The sequence below is a fragment of the Hibiscus syriacus genome, unplaced genomic scaffold (assembly GCF_006381635.1).
Source record: "Hibiscus syriacus cultivar Baekdansim isolate YM2019G1 unplaced genomic scaffold, ASM638163v2 tig00111745_pilon, whole genome shotgun sequence".
Classification (NCBI taxonomy): Eukaryota; Viridiplantae; Streptophyta; class Magnoliopsida; order Malvales; family Malvaceae; genus Hibiscus; species Hibiscus syriacus.
In genome coordinates this window covers 680,531-700,575 of record NW_024063168.1, presented here as the reverse complement: position 1 = coordinate 700,575, position 20,045 = coordinate 680,531, and the positions used below count along the sequence as shown (strand labels likewise).

The 20,045-nt window shown below is 35.2% G+C and overlaps 4 protein-coding genes across 4 annotated transcripts; 1 reads left to right on the top strand and 3 right to left on the bottom strand.

Annotated features, from left to right (window-relative positions):
- The first annotated feature begins 5,315 nt into the window (after positions 1-5,315).
- On the top strand, positions 5,316-5,816 carry LOC120169057. The gene has a single exon (XM_039177278.1). It carries the CDS (start codon positions 5,316-5,318, stop codon positions 5,814-5,816), a length of 501 nt encoding a protein of 166 aa, XP_039033209.1.
- A 925-nt stretch (positions 5,817-6,741) lies between these two features.
- On the bottom strand, positions 6,742-10,910 carry LOC120169116 (histone acetyltransferase of the MYST family 1-like). Its single transcript, XM_039177337.1, has 9 exons — positions 10,540-10,910; positions 10,297-10,385; positions 10,135-10,197; positions 9,807-10,016; positions 9,241-9,309; positions 8,652-8,813; positions 8,199-8,292; positions 7,788-7,930; positions 6,742-7,199 (listed from the first exon to the last, which is right to left on the bottom strand). The coding sequence occupies exons 1-9, from the start codon at positions 10,835-10,837 to the stop codon at positions 6,996-6,998; spliced, it is 1,332 nt and encodes a 443-aa protein (XP_039033268.1). The 5' UTR covers positions 10,838-10,910; the 3' UTR covers positions 6,742-6,995.
- Positions 10,911-11,109: 199 nt separating this feature from the next.
- Positions 11,110-12,003, bottom strand: LOC120169056 (protein NEN2-like). The gene is made up of 3 exons (XM_039177277.1): positions 11,715-12,003; positions 11,466-11,596; positions 11,110-11,163 (listed from the first exon to the last, which is right to left on the bottom strand). The coding sequence occupies exons 1-3, from the start codon at positions 12,001-12,003 to the stop codon at positions 11,110-11,112; spliced, it is 474 nt and encodes a 157-aa protein (XP_039033208.1).
- Positions 12,004-13,842: 1,839 nt separating this feature from the next.
- On the bottom strand, positions 13,843-17,783 carry LOC120169114. Its single transcript, XM_039177334.1, has 5 exons — positions 17,259-17,783; positions 16,328-17,073; positions 16,168-16,257; positions 14,444-15,199; positions 13,843-14,021 (listed from the first exon to the last, which is right to left on the bottom strand). The coding sequence occupies exons 1-5, from the start codon at positions 17,365-17,367 to the stop codon at positions 13,893-13,895; spliced, it is 1,830 nt and encodes a 609-aa protein (XP_039033265.1). The 5' UTR covers positions 17,368-17,783; the 3' UTR covers positions 13,843-13,892.
- Between the last annotated feature and the right edge of the window lie 2,262 nt (positions 17,784-20,045).

Sequence of the window (20,045 nt, the reverse complement as noted above, 5' to 3'; positions counted from 1 at the left end):
CAACATTGTTAGAGCATATACATACAACTGAGTTAAAAAAAACACTATTGTTTATAAATTTATGACACTGATGAAAGTCACTGAGAGAGAGATGTGTACCACTAATTTATCAATTGTAGAAGCTCCATGTACAATCTGATGGGACAAATAGCTTTCTGCGTACAACAACAACAATAAAATCCTATTCCCATATGCAATGGGGTAAGGGGAGGTAGGGTAGTAGGCTGCCCCCAACGTATGGTTGAGAGCAGCTTCCGTGGAAGACCTCCGGTAGTCAAAAATTAAAATAAAAATAAAATACAATACATGTATAAATAAATAAAGAAATACATAGTTGAATATTTTTCATATGCGTCTTCATATGCGCGTTTGTACTGGGAAGTACTACCTGCAAAATAAATCTCTGCGTAAAAAAATATCTGTATATAGACAGAGCCGTAAGACCCGACTAAACTTAAAAAAGAGAAAACATGAAGAGAATGATACAAGATATAGTGCAAGAAAATGGATCCAAAAGCTGGGAGAAAAATGAAAAACAATCAACGAATGTTGATTTTTTTTAATATTGGGACAACATCAAAGGTTGCAATAGAACGTACCATTTTGAACCTTCTTTTACATGTGTGATTGCAAATGATTCTAAATGGATTTCCTTGTGGTGCTTGCCTTGTCCATTGTAATTTACTGGGAGCACCAGTAAAAGGCCAATTACTGCAGCAATGATGAATACCCGAATACTGCAAATAACAGTGCTGTTAGTGAACCTGCTAAAGCAAAAGTAGATATATACTGCAATGAGCATGAGGAAAATAACAGTGATCTCCATCTAGTCAGACATAACCACCTGAAAACAACTATTCTCATGAAAGCCACAGCATCGACGCCGCCGACAGCCAAAATTTCTTCGTCGGTCGCTTGCCAGGCCTTGGCGATCCAGCCTGCAGAGGGCACGAATCTCGTAAGGCAGCTAGGATCACCGATACCGCTTATCGGCTCCGAAACTAGCTTCCGTGTGAAATATACACACGCGTTTGCCGGTTGTTTCCTCAGTATGGAATACAACGTCAGAAGCACAACGCAGACAGCTATATTGATTCCAGCAGATGTTAAAAGATCCCCAACTTCCATCTCACTCCACTGTACCCCTTTTCCCAAGAATTAGAGATCCGAACATGCAAGTGATCAGTTGCAGAAGGACGAGGAAATGGAAGAAGAATCGATCACAGTAGTTAGTTTAGTTAGTTTTGTTCAGTTGCACCAGTGAGTGACAGGTGTAAACAGTTGAGAACAATAAACACGTTAAAAACAAAAAAGTGAATGAGATGGCAACTGAATTCACCTCGTGGCATGAAATGAGTGGATAGCACGAAAACATGTAAGATCCCCAACAGAGATCCCATATTTTTGGGGTTCCCGGTGGCGGCGCTATGTTTTAGGGGTCGTTACGCCTCATGTAATTAGACCTGCCCATATTTAACGTAGATCATAAACTCATAATTTTATTAAAATATTAATAAATTTAATTAGTTGTACCAATTTTATTAAGGGTAAAGTACACAAATGTCCCCGATCGTAGGGTATTACGTTCCCGACTATTAAAAGTTATAAAATGGTCAATTGACTATAGAGTGTCGCTTTGTTGAGTCCATCGACTATTAAAAGTTACAAAATAGTCACCTAACTATTCATTATGTTCTAAACTCGTCCTTTTTCGTTAAAAAATTGGCGATTATCTAATCTGGACATTAACATAATGACTGGAATATGATAGTCGTTTAAGATTCTGTGATCATATTTTTATCATATCACAGTCAGCAAAGTTAACGTTCAGTTTAGAATATCGCCGATTTTTTAGCAAAAAAAGGATGAGTTTGGAACATAATGAATAGTTGAGTGACTATTTTGCAACTTTTAATAGTCGAGCAACTCAACAAAGCAACACTCTATAGTTAGAGGATCAATTTGTAACTTTTAATAGCCGAGAGACTTAATAAAGCAGTCGAGGGACAATTTATGTACTTTACCCTTTTTTTAAATAGCTAGAGTGATTTCAGTAATAAAAAAGAGTGTTGTTCATGTAGGTACATCTGCAGGGTGTGTTTTGTAATTATCTCAGATTATTTATAAGATCACTGAACTTATCAAGTGACTTTAGTGGTAAAAGATAAAATTATTCTCCCTAGGTTTGAGTAGTTGCATTGGTAGGGTGTGTTTATGTTATCAATAATTTTTTTAAAACATATTATTTTATAATCATCCATGTTATTTTAAAAAAAATCATTAAAAAGAATTCACAATTAATTTACCAAAATAATTGTCTTTATATCTTATATTATATTAATGTGATTTCATTATAATTAGTCTTGTCAGAATAACATATTTGATAAATAATATTATAAAATTATCACATATCCTTTAATTATATCCTTTAATTATATTAAGGGTGCGTTTGGTTCACGGAATGTAAGATTACCAATGAGAATAAAAGATTACCAGGGAATAGGATTATTGTGAATGTTGTATTTTGTGTTTGGTTGGTTTAGCAGGAATGTAAGATTACTATGTTTGGTTAAAGGAATAAAAGATTATTACAATGTATATTTGACCAAATTGTCCTTATTATATATTTGTTTTTTTAACAAGTTGGAAAAATATTTATATATTTTCTTTAAAAAAATTAAATTCATAAAATTTATATAGTTTTTTTACAAAATTGAAAATATAAAAAAGTTTAATGAAATGGTAAAAAATTATTTTAACCTTGAACTTCATATAATATTTTAATTATAGATTTTTTTTGTAAATCTAAAATAGTTAAAGGATAAATTTGTAATTTAACCTTCGTAGAATTTTTATTATTCAATGACAGAATAAGAATATTTTTGAAAGAAATTTTTTTAAGGGCATTTTAGTCCAAAACACTGGTAATCCAACAATACCTAAGGAAAGGGAGATAATGATATTCCCGGTAATATACTCCAAAAAATTCACTATTAGTAATGTAAGATTACTGGGAATGACATTCCCTACCAACAAAACGGGAGAATATGGATTCCATTCACATGGGAATCTCACATTCTCCCGACCAAACATACCCTAAAGAGTAAAGTAAGTACACATATTAACGTAATAAACTCGTTTTGTGATTTTATTTATTTTTTATTGATGAATTGAGCAATGTTCTTTTAGAATAAATTACTCTAAATAACATTCAATGCTATACCGAATTAATTTAAAAGTTAACCATACATCTGATAAGCAAACAGAAGAAAGTTGAAAAGCAAGTTGAAAAGCATGCCAAAGACGGTTCTCAAACCGGGGAGCAGGTGATAAGCAGGTTGCAGTAAGGTAAGGTTAGGGTCATGGCTTCATAGGAGACTCTTTCTTCAAGCCGAGAATAGATATCGATTATTCGATGCGATTTCTTCCTTTCAGATTACTGGGAAAGCTGTGATGCTTGATAAGATTACTGAGAGAGAGAGAGAGAGAGGAGTAAAGTTCAAATGATGTATTTTACCTAAAGTTTTATTGGTCTTGATGTTGTTCCTGACATGAAAAAATTGGAGATATTACACTATAAGTGTGCATTTGAATGGTACAGTTGATTAGACACTTTTACTCTACATGACATGTTGTTAGTAGAATAATATCATTTTGGAAAGTAATAAAGATATATTAAACAAAATATGGCGGTCCTAATTAAATTCAATTGTGGTAAGATCATATGAAAAAGGGTAATTTGTTTTTTAAAAGTCAATAAAATATTTTTAAATAACAATTAATTTTATTGAACAGATAAAGATAAAACACAACAAAATTTATGATATTGGAAAAGACAGAAAGGGGGGGGGTGTGGCATATGATTTATAATCAGTAGAGGGAGGGTGGAATTTGTTTGGTGATTTGGCTTGAAGAAGAAGAAAAAAGGATTGGGTTTTAAAGTTTGGGGACCTAAAATAATTGAAAATGCTCACTTTTCTTTGATTTTACAGCATGCTTACCAGTCTCCAACGAAACCAAAATAATGCTTCTCCTGTTCACGCCTCTCAACTCATACTCATACTTCATATCATAAATAAATAACACTCTTCTATACTTAAAAGTGAAGGGTTTTTTTAATCTTTACAACATGATAAATCATATATATATATATATATATAACTCAAAGATTGAGATTAGAGTAAGAAATGAGAAGATATTCAATGGAAGAAATATAAAGAGTTAATCTCAACCTTTGATTTTCTCTCATCCGACGATCCAAAAATGATGTAAGACTAAAAATTTTACACTAGGTGTAATTTGATCCGAACCCATTGGATGAGAGAAATTAGAGGCTGAGATTCAGAGTCCGTTTGTTTCTTGGAAAATAGATTTTGGAAAATGAATTGCATTTTCTGGAATTCATTTTATGATGTTTGGATGATTTTGTGTAATTCATTTTCTACTTGTTGATAATTTTTTTTAAAAAAATTCTTTATTATAAACATCAAATACAATAAATAATATTATTTATTAATTTTAGAATAATTTATTTAATAATTTGTTATATATTATTAAATAAAAGTATAATATTATATATTATAATAATATAATTATAACAAAAAAATGTAATATTATATTATTAAAATTATCAAAAAATATAATTTAATAATTAATATTTTTATTAAAATGATACTAAAATAATATATTAATATTAAATATATAAAATAATAATGTTTTGAGTGTTTATACTTTGAAGTGAAAAGTTTGTAAAATGACTTACGGAAAATCAGATGGTAAGTCATTTTCCAGAAATGCAAAGAAAATTCAGTTGACCAAGAAAATGAATTACATTGAGCATCTGTTTTCCGTCAACCAAATAATGGAAAATGAGAAAAAACTTTTTCTCAAAAACTAATTACAGGAAAGCAAATAGACCCTAATAGTAGAAAATAAAAAGATATCTATCGAAAAAAATTAATCTCAACTTTTGATTTCTTTCAATATAATAGTTCTAAAAAAATATAAAACTAAAAATGTTTCACTGTAAGTAGATTATAGCCTCTATATATATATATATATATATATATATATATATATATATACGAGTTTCGCGTTTGTGTTATAAGTTTATCTGTCACTTTTATTTTGTCCTTTTCTTAGTTCTTAATTAACCATGTATAACACGAGTACCATATATTTGTGACAAACTCAAATCAAATCCACTCTCACTAGAAAAAAGGACTTGACAAACTCCACCACCCCACCCTTTTAAACTCCCTTTTCCTTCTCCTTCCCCAACTAGCAGTCGCTCTTTCTTTTCCAAGTCGACAAACATGGGGAATGGATATCATCAGCAGATCAACCATAAGGGAACGGTTCTGCCATTGTTGTGCTCCAAGCCCTCCATTAAAGACGTGGTTCTTCCCAAATGGCAAATCCAGAGGTCAGCTTCTCTCTCCGAAGACCCCTTGTCCCCAAAGATCAGTTGCACGGGACAAGTGAAGAGGAACAACAAGATCATCGGGTTCCCAGCTCCTCACACCAGGAACACCTGCTGCAACAGCAGTGCCAAATACTTCAGGCTCAAGAAGCTGTTTTCTGGTAAGAATTTGACTGCAAGTCCGGCCACGAATGCTGCCACCAGTTGCACAAGGAAGAAAGAGAATTGTGGGTTGATCAACATTGAAACTATGGATCCACCGTTGCCTGTCGTAAAGAAAGGAGATGTTAAGAGAGATGGATCAGACACTCTCTGGCAGAGGAGATCACGTGGGGCTGCACTGCAGAGATTGCAACTTCAACTTGATAGACATCAACAACCTACCACCGTATAAGGTGGTGATTGTTTAAGAGAAAAATGATTTACAATTTTGATGATTGTTGTGTAAGAGACATGGAATTATTGTGATGGTAATGAAGATGTATACGGATTGTTCATCAGGGGCTTTTGTTCTTTGAAAAATAATTGATAGTCCCCACCAAGCCCACCGCTACTGTCGTTGTTTGCCGGTTGTTATGTGAGTCACAAAGTGAACAGATAAGGGAGTCAGGTCAAGGTTGTATTGTGTTTTTCAGATAATTTGTCACATAAAATCACTTGTGACGGCATGAATGACGTTGGTCAGTGTGGGATACTGAGTGGGAGAGAGAAGGTGTAACCCCTATATTCGACTCATACGTTACTACTAAATTTAGTAAGTCATGAGTTATCCAAAATTTGATTCAATAAATATAAAAAAATTAAAGATAAATGGCAAAAGTATTATCTTATCATTAGAAAATAATTTATTTGGTACTATTTAGGTGATAAGGTATTCATTGCCAAATACTAATATAAGTTTAAATTTTCCATTTTAGTTTTCTCATTTCCTGAAGGCTTCCCGTGACTAGAAGCACCATCTGCAATACTGATCATATATCTAAAATCCATGTCGATCAATGACGTCGATTCGATGAAAGAAATGTTCCAAAATTCGAATCTAGATTCATCTTCGCGGCTATTTACACCACCACCCTCCTCAACAATGCTAGCTCTATCGTTGACGGTAGAACAAGGTGGACGGAGAAGAAAGTACAAATGTAGTGTTTTAATCCGTAAACAAAACCATCTATCGATTCGGTGAAGTTACATCAAATCCAGACTTACTTTTTAGAGGCTTTTGAAGAATGAGGAAACTCCGATCGGGGTAGAAGATGGACACTTTTTAGGCTTCTAAAGCAAAAAAAAAAACACAATATAATTTGGATACTTATTTTTCAGTGAAGTCTATTGTAACTCGATGCAATAAATATACAGGTTAGCTTCTCCCAACGTGTCTCAGGCGAGTAGGTCCTGACTAATTGTAATGGCTCTTCTGAGTTTCTGAGTTTCGAATCTCATAATCTAAGACCTCTGTTTTATATATAACACACAATAAAACCCTAGTAAACAGCTACTAAGTAGACAAAGTGTAATTCAGACCTGTTCTTTCTACTAGTAGCAGTAGCAGTAGCAGTAGCAGCAGCAGGCGGCATTAACTCTGTTCTTTATAGGGTGTCCAGATTAATTTGGTAACATCAACCTCAAGACCGCCACGGCCAGCAGCTTTCAGATGGCGATCCAACACCTTGGGGTCTGCACATATAACATGCTGACCTTTCCTGTACTGAATCAGTTCTAGACTCTGCAGTGTCGTCAATATATCCTCTGCCTTTATAGCCGTCATGTCGCTCAGCTCCTGCACAAAAATAGTATTTAACACACCACAATGCAGTGAAATTTTGTACGACCATGAATCAGAATTCTAAGAGAAATTGCATACTAGATACATACAGCTATTCAGAAATAGTTCAATAACAAACAAGAGGCAGTATCAAACCTATCATTTCAGGCATGCTCCTTAACATCATTTCCATTTCCACCCTCTTATTTCTACGAACAAGATAATGTGCTGACTTTTAGTTTCTAGGTTAGTGCCTTAACTACTGTCATCGATCTGAAATGAAAGCAAACGACCCTATCCACAACCTACTCAAGCTTCACAGAAACACATTCAGATCCAATTGCTTGATTGCGGAATGAACCAAATGAATATTTTAATTATCGGCTCCAAAAGTTCCCATTACTATTTTATTAATATGTAAATAAGCAAGTTCTTCCAATCAAAATTGACAATAGTGGGGTCCAACTGAGTTTAACAAGCGTTTTACCATGTAGGCTTGATTAAACTGAACCACCTTCCTAAACAAGCACGAAAGTTCTCGTAAGAACAAATAAAACAGGAGTTGCACACAAGAATTTTAGTACAGCATCAAGGTGGTGGTACCTTGATGGAAATATTTCCTTTATGCTTTTTCAAGATGTCTAAAAGAACCCTTGTCCAGTACCCCCTGTAGCTCAACAGCCCTAGGTCGGAAAGTGGTCTTTCAGGTGTGCCAACTTTACCTTCTTTCTTCGAAAGTTCATACGCTGGTCCATAACAGAGACAAAATCAGCAATAAAGTTCAATTAATAAATAACACAGAATGAAATGCAAAATACAATACAACAATATTAAATATAACACAGCATTTGTATTCAAGATTATGCAACTAGTACGTCACAATGATACACTCTCATTCAATGCTGAAATCAATCATCATCCTCGCTCAATCTCAAATGTATAAATGTCATATTCTGATCCATTAATAAAATAAGGCCCCAAAAAATTAAAAAAGGGGCGGGGCAGAGAGCTTACAGAAGGCAATCAAAAACTTTCCATAGCCTTTCCTTTGATATGGAGGAAGGGTAAGGATGCATGCCAAATTATATGATTCCTCAGAATGCTTTTCCTGCAAGATCAGTCACAAAATGCTAACTAAGATGATTGTTTGTGTTGGGAAGCACAGTCTAAAGCAAAGCGAAAGTAAGGATGAAAAGACAAAAAAATGATTGGCAACTACAGAGTTTTATCAGATATGCTACGGAATGAATAAGCAAATGAAAGTCCCAAAATACACACAAATAAACAACAAATTCTACTACTTGAAAACCTCTAATTTGAGGCTTCAAAGGCAAGAATCGTTATACCCACTCAATGTCATGTTCAATAAATTGCAATTACGAAATATAAGAATGGTCACAAATATATAGACATTTGTTACAAACCCACACTATATCAAACCACAACAAAAATGCACTCAAAGATTACCTTGGAAAAGTATCCAACCATATGGCAGCCTCGATCATCACATTCACACAATACATAGAACAGAAACAAGTCAACATCATAATAAAGGGTCTTGTGGTCGAGGAATAACTTTGCCAAATAACAAAGATTCTGCCCATAAACTTTGTTCTTTTTTCCATCAACCTGTTTCAAAATATTTGAGAAAAAGAACATGAATATTAACAACAACTAAAGATTTGCAACATCCTAAAACATGTAATTATGTAACAGGAATATACAGAATGAGCAGAAATAAAAGGAAGAAGAAGTGGTGACAAGTATTTCTACGCTTATAAGTCGTAAGGGAGAGAAAAAAACACTACTCAAGGCAGAAACTACTTTTCAAAATTAAGCATTCATTGAGATAAATTATTGATTTCATGATTATTTGATTCATATACAATCAAATTGAAAAATTGAATTTCAAAAGCTGCACTTAAAAACAATGGGTAGAATTGAAGAAAATCAGAATCATATAGATTTACTTAATTTGCACCAAGAAAAACCGTTTCCTTTTTCATTTTGAGTTACCACAGAAAGTAGCATCAGTGAAGACTCTTAGACAGCGTACCTCAAACATTGAAAGCGTACCACTTCTATATATTTCGTCACCAGGGGGATGCTTGAGATCACACTTTCTCTACACATTAGGTATAAAACCAGAGTTAATATACTTTAGCCCTGTTGTGTCATAAGGCAGTTGCACATTGACAAATGACAACCACATTTTTTTCCGATGGAGCAATATCCAACATCTATTACACATTCCATCTATCCTTGACATAACATAGAGTGAAAATGACTCATAATATAAACACAAGGATACATAAAACTTTCTATATGCACAATTACCCAGCAGAGATGTGCAATTGAAGACAGTACTTCAAAAAATCAAGAGAAAAAGATTTCAGCACCATATCTTGATCATTAAAACCCATACAGAGGAACTAGTACACAGAGAACAGAAAGCTTTCTATATATGCAATTGCAATGCAGATTGCAGAGTGCTAAGTTGCATTGTACTAAGTGCATATAAAGCTAGAAAGGGACTGATACATGGAAGACAATTAAAATTTTGGAAGTATTTCAACACAAAGTATTGTAGGAAAATGTTTGCCATACTAAGGTAACTCTCACCATATGCCTTTGAAGTTGCTCTTTGCGCTTCATGAAGTTGAGGCAGAACTCACAGAAGTACAATTTCAACGAATCATTATACTCTGGGGGGAAGGGGGAGAAGTACCACGTCTCAATTTCATATCTTCCAAGTTCTATGGTTGCTATATTTTTAACCTTTGTGAATTCCTCATGCTCACGCAAGCTAGCAGCATCTAATTCCTCATGGCCCTAATAGAAAACAACAGAGCAGATTAGTACAGGTTTACAGAATTTCACAAAAGCAATCACATTTACAACAATTTAAATGGACTTCCTATCACCGATTGAAAGTTTTACATTGACTTACTACTTCTACATGTGTCTCGTCAATCTTGCGTTTCTGGTGGCGTGTCATTTTTAAGCTTGTGACCTGAAAACCTCATTGGCAAGTTTCTTCAATTGAATACACCCTCAAAGAAAGTGAGAGGCAAATGAAATGCGACAATTTGCATTGGAAACAGATGTTTACCTTATCTTCAACCTTTTCATCAACAACAGTTTCGACAGAATCAAGATCAAGTTGATCAAGCTTCACCCATTCATCAAGCCTCCTGTTAACTATAATTCCAATATTGCTAATGTTGTTATATATATATAATTTCAAAACTTCTAACACAACAATTCTAAAACTTCAATTCAAATTGAAAGAAAAAAATTAAGAAAATGGAATTTAATTAAAAACCCTAAATCTTAGGGATATTAGAGATCTTACACTCGGTGTAATGAACGTAGTATTCGTAATCATTGGGCTCAGCGTAGTGCATCTTACGGCGTTCGATGACCTTGACAGGATGATATTTTCCATCTCTCCAACGGCACAACACGCGAGTACCCACCTCCAACGGGAGCACGCTCGACCTCCTCTTCTTCGTTGCCTCGGGCTCCGGAGACACCTCCGGTCGTGCTCCGTTTGAGGATGGAGAAGATTTGTGGTCGCCATCGGCAGGTGCGGCGGCATGAGACTGAGTAGTACCGTTCTCTGTAATTGACGGCGAGTCTATGGAACCCATCTGGTGGTGACTGATGGCGGTTTCAAAATTCCAATGGGCTGAATTGAAATAACGATGCGAAAAGATTAATTATGCTTTAGCCTAAGGCCCATGCATATATGCTTCATTTACTTTTAGGGTAAAGTATATAAATAGTCCCCAAACTTTTAAGAATATTATATTTTGGTTATTCAACTTTTAAAAATTATAATACAATCCTCAAACTTTTAGGAATATTATATTTTGATTATTCAACTTTTGAAAAATATAATACAGTCCTTAAATTTTTGCCATTAGTTTTTGCTGGCACTTAACTCCACCACCCCACCACCACCACCACCACCGTCCTTAAATTTTTAGTTCGTTTCCAATGAGATCCTGCAATATCCAATAATTATATTGTGAAATTAACACTGCATCTTCTGTGCTTAAAACAGTAAAGTCCGATGGGCCGAAACAGTCAATACCTTGCAAGTTAACATTGGCTATTTGAATCAAAGTTTTACAAGCTCTAACAAGATAAACATCCATACATCATCCACAAGAAGAAGAAAAACCCAAACTTTTCTACTTTACTGAATTCAGTTTCCACAATTTTATTCATAAAATTGACAATAAATATGAGATTTTTAGTATGAATTAAACATACCTTCATATTACCAGCTCTCTTATCAAATCTCTGAGACAACAACGTCGATGAATCAATAATTCCCTTAGGCTCCAGCGCCGGCCGATTAATCTTCTCGAAAGCTTCTCTTATCCTCATGCAATCAAACTTCACTATATTATGCCCAGCCCACACCTTTCCCGCAAAAAAAAAATACATTTATTTAAAAAAAATCAAATAATTTGAGAAAAAAAGTGAAGAAAAATGAGTTTTTTTTTTAAAGTGAGTAACAGATCGTGGAGGATATCGTGAACTTGGTCGGCGATATCGGAAAGGAAGGTGCTTTAGCGACGTCGTTTCGGGAGATACCGTTGCTGCAAACGAAGTCGGGGGAAATGGAAGAGAAGTCGTTGGGCCGGACAAGGGAGGCGAAGCTCTTGAGCTCCACCAGCCTTTTGGGGCAAACTAAAATGGCTCCGAATTCAAGAATGGAGAAGCCTTCACCGTGCCATTGTGGGATTGTGGTTTCCAAATCGAAGAAATATATTTCCGACCTGTTGCCGGTCGTTGTTGGATCCATCTCGAAGAAGAAGCAGAAAAAGTACGTATTTTACGAGACAGAAAGAGTATTATTTTGAAAGATCTGATTTACAATAAAATAATATCATTTTAAAAAAAATACACTAAAATAACTATGTTAAAAAACCATTAAAATGATATCTTTTTAGATCTTTATCATTCTTTATTTTTCTTCTTTCTTTTTTTATCCAAATTTTGACCATCATTCATCATGATGATCACCATCAATAGTCTTCAACGACTGATAACACAACATCGTCCCTTATAAGAAGGATGTTCCATTGAAATGGATAACCATAGGCAACGGAGTTATTCCGGGACCATTAGGCTCAAATGTCCCTGTTACAATGACCAACATCCACAATGTACTTGCTTCAATGGGATTATCTTAAGAATATAATGAAGCGAGACAGATCAAGAGTTATTCGAGCTCAATTCGATCAAAGTTCGATAAATACTCGACTTGAATGGGCTTCACTCGAGCTCAACTAGACCCGCTTATTAATGAGCCAAAACGATTTATTTGATACTCAACTTGAAAAACTCACGAGCAAATAAAAAATAATAATATATTAATTTTTTATTTTCTCAAAAATTAAATTATAACATTTGCGTGTTGATTTTTTAAATATAGTATAATATTTTTATGTACATAAACTTCGGGTTCGAGTTTCAATCAATTTAAGTTCAAGAAAAAAAATTGCTTTTAAGTTTTTTCACTTCAATTCATGATTTCAAACTTGAGTCGAATTTGAAAATTTTAAACTCGCAAGCTTTCGAGCCTCATTTTAAATTTTTCGAATCGAATCGAACTCAGCAATACTCAAATTCAACTCTACTCATTTACAGCCATAATCTACCCAGATCCCCCCCCCCCCAATATAAATACCCTCATAGCATCCATCTGCCTGTGCTTTCGGAAGCAATATAGACCATGCAATTGCTTCCATTCTGGTTCAACGGGATTGCACCCCTTATGATCAATGTGTACCTTCACCTACGCATCGGACCCTTCTCATATTTCTGCCAACTATGCCATGTTCACTTCCAGTGCACCGGTAGTGATCGAGGAAGCTTGCAATATAAAACTCACTGCAGCAGAGACAGGATGGCCAACGGCCGGAAATGATCCATACGAGTGTGTTGAATGCTCAAACTTATAACAAGAACTTGTTGAATCATGTGATGTAAAGGGGCACCAAGAAGGCCCGACTATATAGTGCTGCCGTTTTTCTTTAAGATGTTCGACAAAAACGTAAAGGGAGATTCGATGCAGCAGAATTTCGGATTCTTCTACCGCCAACATCCAACCCGTTTATCCGTTTCGGTGATTTCAATATATTCATATCTGGAGACATTCATGAAGTTCCAAGTGGAACCTGTCTGAATAAGATAATAGATTGTATAGAGCATGACACCAATGTTTACATAAAGTGCCCAGAGGATAGAACCAAAGCCCTTAGTGACTGCCTTGCACATTTCCTTAACAAGTGAATAATAATAATAATAATAATAAATGGAACTTTTTGATTTGCTTCTTTCATTCGATAAAACTGACCAAAATAACCAATAAGCTATTTCTTGTAAAAGTGAAAAGAAAGAAATATATCCTAAAGATGCGAATTTCTAGAATCTCTCGACTGCAATCAAAATAGCACCCCCCCCCCCAGAAACAAACCTACCCACCCCACATCAAGCCTAAAAGATTCTCTGTTATAGACGGGTAAGAGGATTTAATTGTTGCACTATTTGCAAAATGCACCATCAAACCAAACCACCACCCCAGCTCGTCAGCTTTCTTTCAATCAAAAAAGAAGGGGAAAAAACTAATCATCTGCCATAAAATGAAAAAAAAAGAACTTTGGATTTACTATGTAAGGACAAAGAAAGTCAAGCTTTGGATCCAGAGTCAGAGGAGCTCAGTTCAGAAGCAGCTCCATCCAAATTAGTTGCAAAAGATTGAGCCAGCTTTGGCTGCATGCCACGACACAGTTTCAGAGATGGCCTCAGTTTCATGCACTACAAAAAAAAATGAGTACACAATAAACAAATTGCGCAATAACATTTTGCATCTTTTGTAAAATAATGTACAGCTCTAAGACAATGAGAGATACAGAGTACAAAAGTAAGTCAAAGCTTTATAATTGTCACATCGTTATAATGATAACATATTCTTATTGTGTTTACCATCCAACAGATGAGCATGATCAGCTCATCCTCCATATCATTTTCGGTATACATCAATATCATGTTTACCGTCCAACAGATGAGCATGATCAGCTCATCCTCCATATAGTTTTCGGTATAAATCAAAGTTCATTAGAAACACTAATTATACTAAGGCATGGGTCATAGAATAACTTCAATAAAAAATGATTGAGTAAATGTGTTCCATCAGTAACCGAAAAGTGCAGACAGAGAGAAAGAAAGATGTATCTTACCTCCTGATAAAAAGCATTGATCTCCTCTTCTGTAAGGCCTTCATCTTCACCAGAGTTTTCTTCCCAGCCAAGAGAACGAAGAAATGCAGCCTCTTCCTCATCTGGATGAATCATAGAAGCGGAGCCCATATTCTTTTCACCATCATCATCAGCAAAACTTTGAGCCTCTTGACAGGCAGCACCATTGCTAGTTGCAGCAGTACCATTTTCATTAACATGAGCAGTTGAAGAGTCATTAACTATTTCCTTTGTGACTTCAGATTTCTCTGACATAGAAGATGATATATGAGGGTTTGAATCTGAGTGACTTGCAGAAGTCTTTGCTGAGGCCGTCTTCTTCAGCAGATTAAAAAAGTCATTTCGGCTCTGGGTTTGAGACAGAGAGGGTCTCTTTTCCACAGTGAACCCAGCTACTGAATTAGAAGCAGCTACCTTTCGTTCACCAGCAGATAGCTTTGGGCTGTTTGAGTTTCTTGTGGGACCAACAGCTTGTGTGCTAACTGTAACTTTGCTGTTCACACTTGTTGGACTAACATCTTTGTGAGTAGGGGATGAGACACCATTCTCCCATCCCGGTTTGAGAACCAAAAGTTTCCCAGATGTTTTCAGCATATCAGACTTGACATGTCCACCACGAGGAGATTGATTTCCATGATGAATCAAAGAAGGTTGCTGCTGCCCACTCTTCACAGATATATTTATCTCACTTGTTCTGACAGCTGGTTTGCCTTTGGATTTATCCACAGAATTTAGAACCTGGGACAAAAAGTTAGGCAGTTATTACCTAGAATTTTGAAATACTAAATAAATAATTATTTTATCCATGCAGTAGACAGGTTACAAACAGAACAGAGCAACATTCAGAACACCTCATGTTATGACAAGAAGCTTGCCAACTTCAGTTAATCTTGGCATTTGAAGAGCTCTTGAAATGAACAAGGACAATTATAATTCCATCTGAAGTCTATACAAGGAAACTCACATGAGAAGTCCTTCTGAACATCAAACCCAAAAAATAAATAAACAAATCCGGAGTGGAAAAAAAGAAAGAAATAAGCATGACTGTTTTAATTTCAATTCTGTCGTTATAGTGAGTAGAATCAAAGTTTTATGGTTCATCAATTTACCGTATTTATTTCAAGATACTGATTAAACAAAATGCAGGGGACCTAATGAGATTTTTCCGAATCTCATTCTTGACTCTCAAGTATGATTGGAGAAGATGGTCAATGATCTCAGCATAGTATAGACACAAATAATGTAATTCCATATCTACACTAAATTAAGATTGACTGAATTTATTTAAAGATACTGATTAAACAAAATGCAGGGGACCTAATATTTTCCTTTCCGAACCTAATTCTTGACTCTCAATTATGATTGGGAAAGATGATCAACAATCTCGGCATAGAATAGACACAAATAATGTAATTCCATATCTACACTAAATTAAAAGTAACAACTCAAAGCAACATCAAATATCAGCAATACATTGTGATCTTCAAGTTTATGAGAAGTTATAAATGCAGTAGAATATTATTATCACCAACTGTAGCTTTAAGAAATTCAAATCACTATGGAACTTACTAACTCAACTAATATTTGTATCAGATAAAACAAGAAAGGGATAGTACACTTGATTAAAGAGTGAGTTAAAACCCATATCAAAGGCTGGAGGTGGAGGTAGAATAAGACAAAAAGGGTGGGGAGGGGGAGTTTCTTACCGAACCCTTGGGCATTGAATGTGTCACTGGTATTAGTTGCTTTGATTGCTTAATAGCCAGTTCCTCACGCCTCTGAATCTTGACAGATAACTGTATGAAACAAAAATTTCTAAATAGATCACAGATTGATGTATGAAGAACTTAGTCACTGGTCAGTTACCTGCGGAGAAGTATGGGACAGTGAAGGAGCATGTGCCAGTGCTTCAGCCATATTAAGACCAGACGAGCCAGTTGGAGTCAGACAACATGATATGGAAATAGTTAGGGGGGTAGTCAAGGAACCTGTGTTATTACTTCCAACCACACTGGGGGCTTCTGCCAAAGCTGTGGTCCATCCATTTCCACTAATCAATGCTGAACTACCAATGGGCAAATTCTGAGAAGCTGAGCTCAAACCAGGAGAAGAGACTCTAGCTATCTCAGGCACCACTTGCCTATCCTCAGTTCCAAGTGAGGGAAAATCTCTCTCAAACATAACCTTGTGGATGCTACTTCCAACAGAAACCCCAGAAAGCAGAACATTGTCATTGTTATGGTTACTGTTAATACTATCTCTAGAATCCACCCCGACCTTTCTAGGCAAAGGCTCACCCTGTTTCCTAGAGAACATAGAATTTGAACGGTGCAATGTTTCTATCTCGACCCTACCAGTTAAAAGACTTTCTAAAGGTTCAGAAGCAGCATGGTCCTGATGGTCCCCAAAATTCAACCTCACTTTATCCCTATCTCGATCCCTATCATGGTGATTCCTACTAAAGCTACTGTATGCATGCTTTGCAGAACCATTACTGGAACTCCTCCGTGAATTCAATGAAGATGTTCGCTCCAAAAATGTTGAACGATGGGAATCAAAATCACTTATATTCCTGGAGTTTCTATGTTTCCCATGATGCCCTGAAGAAAAATCTAATATAACAAGAAACATATAGTTACTACTACATATTCCTTAAATGATATGCAAACGCAATGGGTATAAAAAGTGGGCATATGGAAGGTGCGTCTAATAATATACAAATCGCGCACTAACATTGTAATTAAGTATAAATGAAAAGAGAAGTGCAATAGGTATTAAAAAGTTGGTGAGTCGGTACCTGAGTGGGAAGAAGAGGAAGCAAAGTTGTGGGCTGAATTGCCACCACCAGTAACAGTGCTATTACTTCTCAGCCATTCTGGAACAAGAGTTGGTTCTCTACTTTCCATAAGGGATATTGAATATGATCATCATAAACTAAAAAAGGAAAAGGAAAAAAAAAAGAACACTTATTCAAACCCTAACCCAGCAAAGTGATTCTCTTCCTACACAAACCCACAAACTCTTAGCACAATCCCAGGTCGTTTAAACCAGAAAAATCAGGGTCGATTAATATTAACGGGTCATTCACCAAATGGCGAAAGGATTGTTTGATCAAACGAAAAAGAATCCTAACACAAGTGCGAGGCATATCAACGAAAACAATGGCAATGGCAATTAGGAGGCTATATAATTAACTCTCTCCGTCTCCCACTCTTCCATCTTTTATTAAAAGATGGATTTGCAGATTACTGATTCTGCAATCTCAAATCAACAACTTGGGAAAAACAAAGGGAAAAAAAACTTTCCAAAATTACTAAACGCCCGATGTCGGTTAAATTTAGGAAAACAACATCGAATAACAATAAATTGAAGATATACTTAAAAACCCTAGATGAAATCTTGATTATAAATTCCCAAGTGCTAGGAATGGAACCCAAAGGGGCAACGATAAGAACAGGGAAATTCTAACAAAATTATAAGAGGGCAGATGAAAGAGAATGAAGATTATACCTAACCGCCGCTACGATTCCAAGCTATCGCCTGAAAAAGTAACCGTTTTATAAAAATAACAGTCTCCCAATCCAAACAATGCGTTTTGTTTCAGGGGGAAAAGGAATAATTACGACAAAAAAAACGCAAGAAAGAAAGAGTGAGAAAGTTTCAGTGGAAGAAGGGGGGAAGCACCAAGAAAGTGAAAGCCAGAGACAAATGGAGGAAGAAAATTAATACAAAATGGATTTTAGGGTTTTGCTGGTAGTCTGTTTGGTAATAGAGAAGAGAAAGCCTTTTAAATTCTCTATTTCTTCTGTTGAGACTGCAGAATGGAAGAAGAAACCTATGCTAGGAAGAATAGCCCTTGTAAACAAATAAATCAAAAGATTTTTTGTTTTTGTTTTAAATAACCAAAATTCGATTTTATAATTAAAAAATAATTTATTTAATATTGTAAAAAGTCGAAATTTTATTTATATTGATATCTTGCTCTTTTTCCTGGTTCTGCATAGATGGCTGTTTCCAAAGCAACTTTGACATCTCTCCATCTTTGTCTAATCCCTTTATTAATTACAAAATAATTAATTTTAAGGGTAAACTATATGAATAACCACCTAACTATAAGATTGGTATCAATAGGACCACTATTTTCAAAATTGAGTCAATATCACTACATAACTATTTAATTGGTTTCAATATAGTCAAATGTACTTACATTTAATGGAAGCGCTTAAGTGGCAGTTAACAAAACTCTTATGATTACATATTTGATCCTTAATATTAGAACATTCGATTAATCTGATCTTAATTTTAATTTTAAATAAGTACAAAAATATTAAATTTAGTTTAAAAATGTAAAAATAATAAATTTATTTTAAATTTTAAACCTTGAATTAAATAAGGTTTATAATACATATAGTCTATTTAATTTTACTTTGCGTGGCTCGTGTATTATTGGATCAGGCTATACAGACAGGGCACTACTGTCTTTACACAGTCACTTCTGGTCGAACCCATAATGGTTAACATCTGTTGTCAACCAATGTAATACTCATAAATATCTGATTATTATATCTGTTGGAACCTTCCGTGGTACTAGTTAATCGCTTAAAGGAAACTATGTCATTATGCATAAGTGATAATCAGGCAGCTTTTTCTACCGGGATGACAGATCTCTTATAATATTTTAGTAGCCCACGAGCTGTTACATTACATGAATTCAGGGAAGAATGGGATAAATAAGGGAACAACGTTGAAACTTGATATTTAAAAGGCATATGATAGGGTGGAATGGAGTTTTCTATAAGGGGTGATGACTAAACTAGGTTTTGATCCAGGTTTCATTAATTTGATAATGCGGTGTGTCACAACAGTCACATTCTCGGCTCGAGTTAATGGGTCTCTCACCCATGAATTCACCCCTTCAAAGGGTTTAAGACAAGGGGATCTGTTATCAACTTTTCTTTTTTTTTTTTGTTTGTCATTCAAGGTTTGCCTGCTCTGTTTCATAAAGCGCAAACGACTAGTTTGATCCAAGGGATTAGAGCTTCTCTACGAGGTCCTCGAGTATCGTATCTCTTGTTTGCTGATGATAGTCTGATCTTCCTAAAGATTTCTACTAGCGAGACTAATTAAATAAAAGAGATTCTAAATATATATGCGACTGCCTCTAGCCAGCGTGTGAATCTGGATAAATCTCTCTCCTATATTTTAGTCCAAAAACGATTAGAGCGAATCGTAGTCAACTAGTGAATATTCTAGGTATCTAGGCAGTCGACTGCTTTGGCCATTATTTGGGTCTTTCTACATTTGGATATTTGAGGGATAAGTTCATCCACGATTTACTGGATGGAAAAAACGTTTGTTATCTTACGGGGGTAGAGAAGTTTTTCTTAAATATGTTTTTCAGACTTTACCGCAATATGTGATGTCTTATTATCTTCTCCTTGAACACTTGCTCAATGAGATCTCTGGCATCATGCAGTGCTTTTAATGCCATTAACTCTGACTTGATTTTGTCGACATCCATTGCTCAATCCAACGAGATGTGATCATATGGGGTAATCATGATTCTGGTGTATACTATGTTTGT

What these genes read in the sequence shown, in the direction of transcription:
- LOC120169057 (XM_039177278.1), top strand. Translation starts at nt 5,316, where the DNA reads ATGGGGAATGGATATCATCAGCAGATCAACCATAAGGGAACGGTTCTG.
- LOC120169056 (XM_039177277.1), bottom strand. Translation starts at nt 12,003, where the DNA reads ATGGATCCAACAACGACCGGCAACAGGTCGGAAATATATTTCTTCGAT. An exon ending in CACGATATCCTCCACGATCT is followed by an intron (nt 11,597 to 11,714) that starts GTTACTCACTTT and finishes GGCATAATATAG; the next exon opens with TGAAGTTTGATTGCATGAGG. An exon ending in AGAGAGCTGGTAATATGAAG is followed by an intron (nt 11,164 to 11,465) that starts GTATGTTTAATT and finishes TAAAAATTTAAG; the next exon opens with GACGGTGGTGGTGGTGGTGG.
- LOC120169116 (XM_039177337.1), bottom strand. Translation starts at nt 10,837, where the DNA reads ATGGGTTCCATAGACTCGCCGTCAATTACAGAGAACGGTACTACTCAG. An exon ending in ATGAAAAGGTTGAAGATAAG is followed by an intron (nt 10,198 to 10,296) that starts GTAAACATCTGT and finishes TGAGGTTTTCAG; the next exon opens with GTCACAAGCTTAAAAATGAC. An exon ending in AAAGTTTTTGATTGCCTTCT is followed by an intron (nt 7,931 to 8,198) that starts GTAAGCTCTCTG and finishes GTTATGGACCAG; the next exon opens with CGTATGAACTTTCGAAGAAA.
- LOC120169114 (XM_039177334.1), bottom strand. Translation starts at nt 17,367, where the DNA reads ATGGAAAGTAGAGAACCAACTCTTGTTCCAGAATGGCTGAGAAGTAAT. An exon ending in ATTCAATGCCCAAGGGTTCG is followed by an intron (nt 15,200 to 16,167) that starts GTAAGAAACTCC and finishes TTTTTGTCCCAG; the next exon opens with GTTCTAAATTCTGTGGATAA. An exon ending in TCAATGCTTTTTATCAGGAG is followed by an intron (nt 14,022 to 14,443) that starts GTAAGATACATC and finishes TTTTTTTTGTAG; the next exon opens with TGCATGAAACTGAGGCCATC.